Genomic DNA, 9,194 nt, shown 5'->3' on the forward strand with positions numbered 1-9,194 from the left:
ACATTCATTCTTCCAGGAGTTTGATTTATTCTAGAGCAATTATTCTTTATCCTCCTTCGGTTCTGAATCCCTTAATCCATCTGGTGGAAGTGATAGATCCTCTCCATGGAGAAATGCCTGTAAGTACAACACACACTTTGTGCATAGGGTTGGAGGCTTGTGAAACCTTTGAATCAATCTGTGGATGCCCTTTATGAGCCCCTGTATAGGGCAGCATGTCCCAAAACTATGATATTGGAAGGATTAGGTTACTGTTGGCTAGAAATTCCTTGAGGATAAACTGTAACTGATTCTAGGTACATATTTCAAGCATCCAAATGCTGCATAGTACTTTTTTTCTGGTAATTAGGGGATATGTATTGCTTGCTTCCCTGTTGGATGAATAGATAGGAAATGAGAAATTATTTTGCAGAGATAAGGGATAAAGGAATGCAAAAGGCTGAAAATTTTTCAAATATATTTTTATTGATTTCAAAAAGAAAGGAGAAGGAGAGAGAGAGATAGAAACATCAATGATGAAAGGGAATCATTGATTGGCTGCCTCCTGCACGCCCCACATTGGGGAATGAGCCCACAACCTGGGCATGCCCCTGACTGGGAATCAAACCAGTGACCTCCTGGTTCATAGGTTGATGCTCAACCACTGAGCCATGCCAGCTGGGCAAGGGTGAAAGACTTTTGGTTCCTAAAAACAATGTCCCCAAATGGACTTGGGGGCGAAACTTAGGCCTGAAAGGCATGGGTTTCTGGGAGTGTCCTCCTTTCACATTTAAAGAAAATATTTAGGGTCAAGAGCTGGTTCATACACAGGCAATACTAGGGAAGGCAGGTGCTACAAATGGAGAAAAAACCTTTAAGCCAGTGGTTCTCAACCTTGGCTGCACATTAGAATCACCTGGGAATCTTTTTAAAATCCTGATTTCTGGGCCTCATCCTCTGGAAATTCTGTTTCTTTGTTATGGGGTGGGGCCACAACATTAGTAACAAAGAAACAGAATTTCCGGAGGATGAGGCCCAGAAATCAGGATTTTAAAAAGATTCCCAGGTGATTCTAATGTGCAGCCAAGGTTGAGAACCACTGCTTTAAGCAAACAAAATCTTTTTTTATTGAATTTATTGGGGTGGCATTGCTTAATAAAATTATATAGGTTTCAGGTGTACAATTTTATAATCCATCATGTGTATATTGTATTGTGTTCACCACCCTAAGTCAAGTCTCCTTCCATCACCATGTATCCCCCCTATACCTCGTCTACCTTCCCCTAGCTCCCTTTCCCTCTGGTAATCACCATAATGTTGTCTGTGTCTATGAATTGGGTTTTTGTTTGTGGGTTTTTGTTTTTGCTTAATCCCTTCACCTTTTTCACCCAGCCCCAAAATCTTATGTTAGAAAATCTTAACATTATCCCATTTCAAACTCCTTTTCTTGAAAGTCATGAATCAGAAAAAGGCACACCGTCTACTCAACTAAAGGTAGTACTGTACTGAGGTTTAGAGAATAAATATTAGGTTCATCCAGGTTTGGAACTTATTGATTTATTAACAGCATAACCTCGTGAAAGTCAATATCCTAATATGTAAAATGGGCATATAAGACCTGGTAATTTTTTTCTATGCAAACTACTCACTTTATTATTATTTTAAAATCTTAATAACTTAGAACTTATTTATTTTTAAAGTATAGTTGATGTATAATATAATATTAGTTTCAGGTGAACAGCATAGTGATTCAAGAAGACCTGGCGTTTTGTTTTGTTTTTTAATATTTTTAAATTAATTTCAGAGAGGGAGAGAGAAAGAGAGAGAAACATCAATAATGAGAGAGAATCATTGATTTGGCCGCTTCCTGCACAGGGATCAAGTCCGCAACCCGGGCATGTGCCCTGACTGGGAATCAAACTATGACCTCCTGGCTCATAGGTTGATGCTCGACCGCTGAGCCACCGGTCAGGCAAAGACCTGGTATTTTTAATTTAATGCGTACTATGTGGAAGACAGGAATTAGATGCTGAAGCTGCAGTAGTGAATAAGACAGGCAGGGGCAGATAGGCAATAACCAAACAAATAAATACATGAGATAATTCCTTTGAAGGAATAAATGAGGCAAGTACAATGGAGGAACTGAAAGTGTTGCAGAGAGTAACTGAAGGGCAGTGGTAGAGAGCAAGTAGAGGTGGGAGTTCAGGGAAGGTGGCATTTGAGCTGAAACTCAGTAAGCAGACGTCCATGCCAGGAGGGAGATAGGAGGGAAGGGGTCCCAGGCACAGCTGTGAGGAATAACTGGGTGAATGTAAAGCGCTTGGTGGTAAGCAATCACTCAGTAAACAGCTGCTATTCTTATTACCTCATCCACTTTACTCTTGGCAACTTCTGTTCAAACAAGCTGGCCAAACTGTAGAGCAGAGGGATATATATACTTTTCATATCCTATATAATAAAAGGCTAACACACAAATTGACCGAACGGTGGAATGACTGGTCGCTATGACACACACTGACCACCAGGGGGCAGACGCTCAATGCAGGAGCTGCCCCCTGGTGGTCAGTGCGCTCCCACAGCGGGAGTGCCACTCAGCCAGAAGCCGGGCTCTTGGCTCTCCTGCCTCCGTGGCAGCACTAAGGATGTCCAACTGTTGGCTTAGCCCGTGGGGGAGCGGGCCTTAGCTGTCAGATGGACATGCCCCAAGGGCTCCTGGACTGCAAGAGGGCACAGGAGCTGAGGGACCGCCCTCCCACCCGCCCCCACCGAGTACATGAATTTCATGCACTGGGCCTCTAGTTTATATATAAAAGGCTAAGCAATCGGCTGACAGGCCAACCAGCTGGTAGGTATGATACGCACTGACCACCAGGGAGCAGATGCTCAACGCAGGAGCTGCCGAGCTGCAGTGACTTGGCAGCGGTGGTTCTCCGGTGACGCACTCCAGAACCAGAGAGGAGGGAGCCCTTGGGGCATGTCAGAGAGCTGGTTTTGGCCGAATTCCCACAGGCCAGGTGGAGGGACCCCATCTGCCAGAGGAACCCTGCTCACTCCGCAGATGCCCTTCGAGCTGTGGCACCACCCCAGGTGCAGCCGGCCAGCTGGGGAGGGACCACAGGAGGTTGGCTCCAGGGCATGTCTGGCCCTTCTCACCCTGCCGCCGGCCACCTTCTAATTAATTTCCTTTCAATGTGCATGAATCTATGCACCGGGTCATTAGTATATATATAAAAGGCCCCCATGAGAGATTCATGTTCTGGTGTCATCAGATTCCACAGCTCTGAATCATATACCCAAGGCAGGTAGAAGCACTGGTCCAGCCTCACCCTAGTCAGGTAGAAGCACTAGCCCAACCTCACTCCCAGCTTCTTCAGGAATGACACCATATATAACTATTTTCACTCCTCAAACCTATAGTCTGAGTATTGGAAACCTGGAACTAGGAAAAGCCTCTTAATCTCTTAATTTAATTGATATGCATATGTTGTACCTAACGTTCTCATTATTCCCACTTCTTTCTTTTTGGAGTTGTGTGCCTCTGGTCAAATTGTAAGGGGCTCTGGGTTCATGGGAGTAGATGATCAAGAAGAAAATGCAAAAATGTAAACAGAAAGCTTCTGGTTACATGATTAACCTGATGACTTGTTTATGGAAGTTCAAAAATACATTATAAGCATTTAAGGATTGGTTCAAAACCTTGCCTTGACTCTTGGGATAGTTCCATAAACTGTTAGTTATTGATAAGATTCGCTAGGCACTTACTAAATGCCACACGTTGTGCTGACAACTTAAAAGGCATTATTAGTTCATTTAATGCAACATGCCTATAAAGTCTATTCCTTTTATATTTATCCCCCTTTACAGATAAGAAAAATGAGATTCAAACAGCCAGTAAATGACTGCTGGGATTTAAATCCAGATCTGACCATGCTCCCTACCCTCTCAAGACCTTGCTTTTCAACCACTTAATGGTTCGGTTAGCCTCCCTAAACCAGAGGAAATAACCTCTGAGGGATACCTTTCTAATCATTAGAGCACCTCTGCCCTAGATAAAAGTCCTCAACCAAGAAACTACCATACAGGAAAGAGCCTCTTTGGGCAAGAAGCCCCACCCTGGGCACACACACCCAAATCCACCCAAAGGGCCCTTAACCCCCTGAAAGGAGGTCTGCACTGCACAGCAGGGAGACCCAGCTCTTGGGATAATCCCTTAAATCATTAGGAATCCCTCTCCCATTCCTGAGGAACCTCTCTCGATATTTAAAAGGACAGGCTACATAATTTGCGGGTCCCAGTGCAAAAATAAAATGTGGGATCTCTTGTTTAGAAAATAACAATTTCAAGAATGAGACAGTAGAGCATTAAATCAAGTCCAGGGGTTCCCTCTTCTGTGACTGCATTGGCTATTTGCCTAGGTTGCCGGCCCTGTTTCAGAGATCCATTCAATGAAGGGATTGGCCACCTCAGTGAGAATCCGTAAGTCCTTCTAACCTAGGGTGGACCCAACTATCCAAGAACAAATCTTGGAACAGCCTCCGTAAATTTGGAATCACTTCCCTTGGCTTGGACAGAAACTCCCTTCGCACGGGTCTAGTTGCTGGGTGGTTCTCCATGGCGCGGCCCAGCTCCACCTTCGGGGTGTGTGGGCCTCAACGCGTGCAGCCAGCCCATTGCCGGGGCAACAGACGCCACGAGCAGTGCATTGTGGTCTGCAACAAAATGCTGGAGAAAGATCCTGAGGGAACGATGGAGCCCATGGACCAATGGGAGAGCCCTGGGGGCTGCGGAAAAGCCAATAGGAATGTTTAGGGGCGGGGTCTTCAGAGCAGGGCGGAGCCTAGGCTCTAGGCGGCGGCGGCAGCTGGTGTGGGGCTGCTTAGATGCGCCACGGCTTCAGTAGCGACGGCCTCTCTAGCTGGGTCTGAGCCTCGCCAGCCCCTCCCCCAGGAGACTGTTGCAGTCGGCCAGCCGCTGCTCCACTGTGAGAGGCTCAGGGGCCCCGGGGGGGCTTCGCTGCCCGGTTTTGTACCCCGCCGGAGTTCTCCCGTGGTTGGATCGGCGCGGCCCGCCCTCCCTGAGAAGTGGGGTGGGGGGCGTCATCCGGGATGGCGTGGGGCGCACGGAGCGGGCGGGGGAGCTGGCGCATGGCAGGCGCAGTCCACACCCCCCGCCCCCCATCTCCTCACCCCTTGCTTGGGCCTCCTTCCTCAGGTAACCATGTGCGACCGAAAGGCGGTGATCAAAAATGCCGATATGTCGGAGGAGATGCAACAGGACTCCGTGGAATGTGCTACTCAGGCGTTGGAGAAATATAACATAGAAAAGGACATTGCGGCCCATATTAAGAAGGTGAGGCTGGGGCGCGGGGCGGGGGCTCGGGCTGATCGCGCACAGCTGGCGAGAGTCACAACTTCTTGTCCGGGTCATGCATCCCCAGAGCGCCTGGCAGAGATCCCTGAGGGCACGCGGGGCAGCTTGGGTGTAGAGTCTTCCAGAAAGAATGCAAGCGAATTTTGCGCTCCTCTTGGGAAGACCAGAACCCCGGCGCCTCAAGTTTTTTTTATTACCCAGCTCCGCGGGGGAAAGCGCCACCTAGCAACGGTTTCTAAGACCAGGGAGCAGCGGGTCCCCCCTTCTGCACGATTTCTGCGCGGAAGATCCATCTGGGTGCTCGGGAGGGGGAGCTGCGTGGGTGTGCCCAGCCAGCCGGAGGGAGATCTTGCCAGCCTTCCCGTGGGGAGTTGAGTCGGCAGATGAAAGTGGGTGGGAGTGGTGGTTGGGGGGCTGGGGTGGGCGCTTGGCAAAGGACGGGCTGTAGAAAGCTGCTGGCAGAACTGCCAACGTCCCCAGCTCTGATTTCTGGAAGGGAAGGAAACGGGCAACCTAAGCTGTGACAGGGTTCCAGTCGGGAATAGGAAGATGACTTCAGATGGAATAGAAACAAAGACCATTTTTTGACAAACGCAGTAAGAATTCGTGCTGCACCCAAGATAAGAGTAGCCAAACCACAGACTTGTAATAATAATTTTGGAGATAAGGGTTAATTTTGGCGCCTGTTTACAGTCACCTGGTTAAGAAATTAACAGGGCATTCTAGTTAGTTCCCAAACCTCTTGGGGTAGGGAAAATAGGGGAACAGTGTCCCTGCAACTTGCTATCCTGTAGGCCAGGTGGTCCATCAGCAGCAAGATAGACGTGAAAAGGAGGGCTCTTGAAATTACAGTGAAGGATAAAATTTGACCAGGTGGTTGTCAGATTCTGTTTCCAGCATTCTTTCTATAGGAGTAGTGGCCAGATGTCTAGTCTCTTTAAATTAAAATGTTGATCCACAGTGGTGCGAATTGAGACTTTCTCCTTTTGGAAGTCTTTCTTTATCAAGGATACTGGAGTGCAGTTAAGGAAATGAGTTATAATGGGGTATTTTGAGCTAAACATTTACCATTTTCTTAACGTTTGGGGGTGCATGACAAGGATTGTTTATTTCTGTGTACAAGTAAGAACAAGGTAAACTGGAACTGTTGATGTTACCAGCTGTCAGTGGATATTTTGGAAGTTCATTTGCCGCAACAAATGCTCAGTCTTTGAGGCTGCCCTTTCTGCCTTTTACATCCCAGCCCCCATTGCCAGCTTAGCGCAGATTGCAAGTATGTTTGCATTAATGCACTATGTAGGCGACTTGGAACTGGGAAACATTCTTTCATTCTAAGAATTTGCAGATGCTAACGTTCCTCCTCTCTGCCCAGCAGGCTCTGACCTCTGATTTAGCACTAAAATTCTAGTATTCTTTTTCTCCACCGCCCCCTTCCCCAGGAGTTTGACAAGAAGTACAACCCCACCTGGCACTGCATCGTGGGGAGGAACTTCGGTAGTTACGTGACACATGAAACCAAACACTTCATCTACTTCTACCTGGGCCAGGTGGCCATTCTTCTGTTCAAATCGGGTTAAAAGCATGGACTGTACTACACACCCAGTGATCCATCCAAAAATAAGGATTGCAGCCTAAATTCCAAATACCAGAGACTGAAATCTTCAGCCTTGCCTAAAGGAACACCTTGATCTTGAACCTTTATTGTGTTGTTTTGTACAGGGTATTCGCTGTACTCATTTGTTGTGGTTATAAAACAATTAGTAAAGAAGCTTACATTTGTATTTATTTTCTATTCCATACCTCTCTGCCCCATGTTTTTTCTCCTCAAAATCCATTCCTTTCCCAAAATAAAATTTGCCGGAGAACTGTGTGTGATAATTTGTTCAACTAATCTAGGGTTAAAGGTGGCCCTTGGCCATCTAGGTCATTGGGGGTGAGTCCTAGAGGTAAGTTTCTGTGGAATATAGTAGACTAGCCTATTCAGTTTATGTTTTATTTTTGATGTTTTTATTGATCTCAGAGAGGAAGGGAGAGAGAGAAACATCAATGAGGAGGGAATCATTGATCGGCTGCCTCCTGCACACCCCACACTGGGGATCAAGCTCAAAACCTGGGCATGTACCCTTGACCAGAATCGAACCCAAGACCCTTCAGTCAGCAGGCTGACGCTCTATCCACTGAGCCAAACCAGCCAGGGCTAGCCTATTCAGTTTAACTCATGCATCTGCAACTGTTATGCATGATAGAATACTCAGAAGTGCATGTCAGAAACTTTTGGGTTAAGTCTTATTCCTAACCTGGTAAATACTGTGTTTAGGTGCTCATTTTGTTGAAAGATGTTGCTATAGAGCCCGGCTGGCATGGCTCAGTGGTTGAGCATCGACTCATGAACCAGGAGGTAATGGTTCAATTTCCGTTCGGGGCACATGCCAGGGTTGTGGGCTTAATCCCCAGTGCGGGGCCTGTAGAATGCAGCCGAACAGTGATTCTCATCTTTGTTTTGTTTTTTTTTTAAATATATTTTATACAGAGAGGAAGGGAGAGAGATAGTTAGAAACATCGATGAGAGAAACATCGATCAGCTGCCTCCTGCACATCTCCTACTGGGGACGTGCCCGCAACCCAGGTACATGCCCTTGACCGGAATCGAACCTGGGACCTTTCAGTTCGCAAGCCGACGCTCTATCCATTGAGCCAAACCGGTTTCAGCTGATTCTCATCTTTGATGTTTCTATCTCTCTATGCCTCTCCCTCTCTGGGGGGGAAAAAAAGGTGTTGCTGTTGGTGGTGATAATGCAGTAGAACTCCTTTATATAAGCTTTCTATGGCTGTAAAATGTGAAAATAAGCTGGTAGCCCTAACTGGTTTGGCTCAGTGGATAGGGTGTAGGCCTGCAGACTGAAGGGTCCCGGGTTCGATTCTGGTCAAGGGCATGTGCCTTGGTTGCGGGCATTTCCCCAGTGGGGGGTTGTGCAGGAGGCAGCTGATCGATGTTTCTCTCTCATCGATGTTTCTAACTATCTCTCTCCTTTCCTCTCTGTAAAAAAATCAATAAAATATATTTTTAAAAAATCAATAAAATATGTTTTTAAAAAAATAAGCTGATAATGGGCTAATGAGAAATTTGGTCTCTGGGCTATTCCCCCTCCCTGCCAGGCCCCAAAAGGATACTGTAAAGATTAATGTCCTGACCAGTTTGGCCTGCAGACTGAAGGGTCCTGGGTTCGATTCTGGTCAAGGGCATATGCCTGGGTCACATGCTTGATCCCTACTAGGGGGCATGCAGGAGGCGGCCGATCCATGATTCTCTTTCATCGATGATGTTTCTCTCTCTCTCCCTCTCTCTCCCTTCCTCTCTGAAATCAATAAAAATTAAAAGTAAAAAAAAAAAAGATTAAAGGTGGGCCCTAGCTGGTTTGGCTCAGTGGGTAGAGTGTTCGACTTCGGACTGGAAGGTCCGGGTTCAATTCCGATCAAGGGTGCATGCCTGGGTTGCAGGCTCCATCCCCAGTAGGGGTGTGCAGGAGGCAGTTGATCAATGATTCTCATCATTGATGTTTCTCTCTCTCCCTCTTCCTTCCTATCTGAAATCAATCAAAATATATTTTTTAAAAAAGATTAAAGGTGGTTTTAAAAGGGAAAAAGTTTTTAGCAGCAGCCCTCCATGCAGGAATTTAAATGTGTAAGCCTGTTGTGCTGTGCTTAAACTAGCTGTGGTCAGAAACCCAATTAACAAATGTGAATTGAAATTTCCATTAAAAGATCCAGTACAGCCTTCATTAAAGGTTTCCTGCCATCAATTTTAGGAAGACGTCAGTCTTTTTTCCTCCCCCTATCAAATTGTT

At 46.6% G+C, this 9,194-nt stretch overlaps 1 protein-coding gene across 1 annotated transcript; it reads left to right on the forward strand.

Moving 5' to 3' along the window:
- The first annotated feature begins 4,799 nt into the window (after positions 1-4,799).
- On the forward strand, positions 4,800-7,214 carry DYNLL1 (dynein light chain LC8-type 1). The gene is made up of 3 exons (XM_036354223.1): positions 4,800-4,960; positions 5,191-5,328; positions 6,789-7,214. Exons 2-3 carry the CDS (start codon positions 5,197-5,199, stop codon positions 6,924-6,926), a joined length of 270 nt encoding a protein of 89 aa, XP_036210116.1. The 5' UTR covers positions 4,800-4,960; positions 5,191-5,196; the 3' UTR covers positions 6,927-7,214.
- Positions 7,215-9,194: the final 1,980 nt, after the last annotated feature.

The sequence above is a fragment of the Myotis myotis genome, unplaced genomic scaffold (genome assembly GCF_014108235.1).
Source record: "Myotis myotis isolate mMyoMyo1 unplaced genomic scaffold, mMyoMyo1.p scaffold_m19_p_20, whole genome shotgun sequence".
NCBI lineage: Eukaryota > Metazoa > Chordata > Mammalia > Chiroptera > Vespertilionidae > Myotis > Myotis myotis.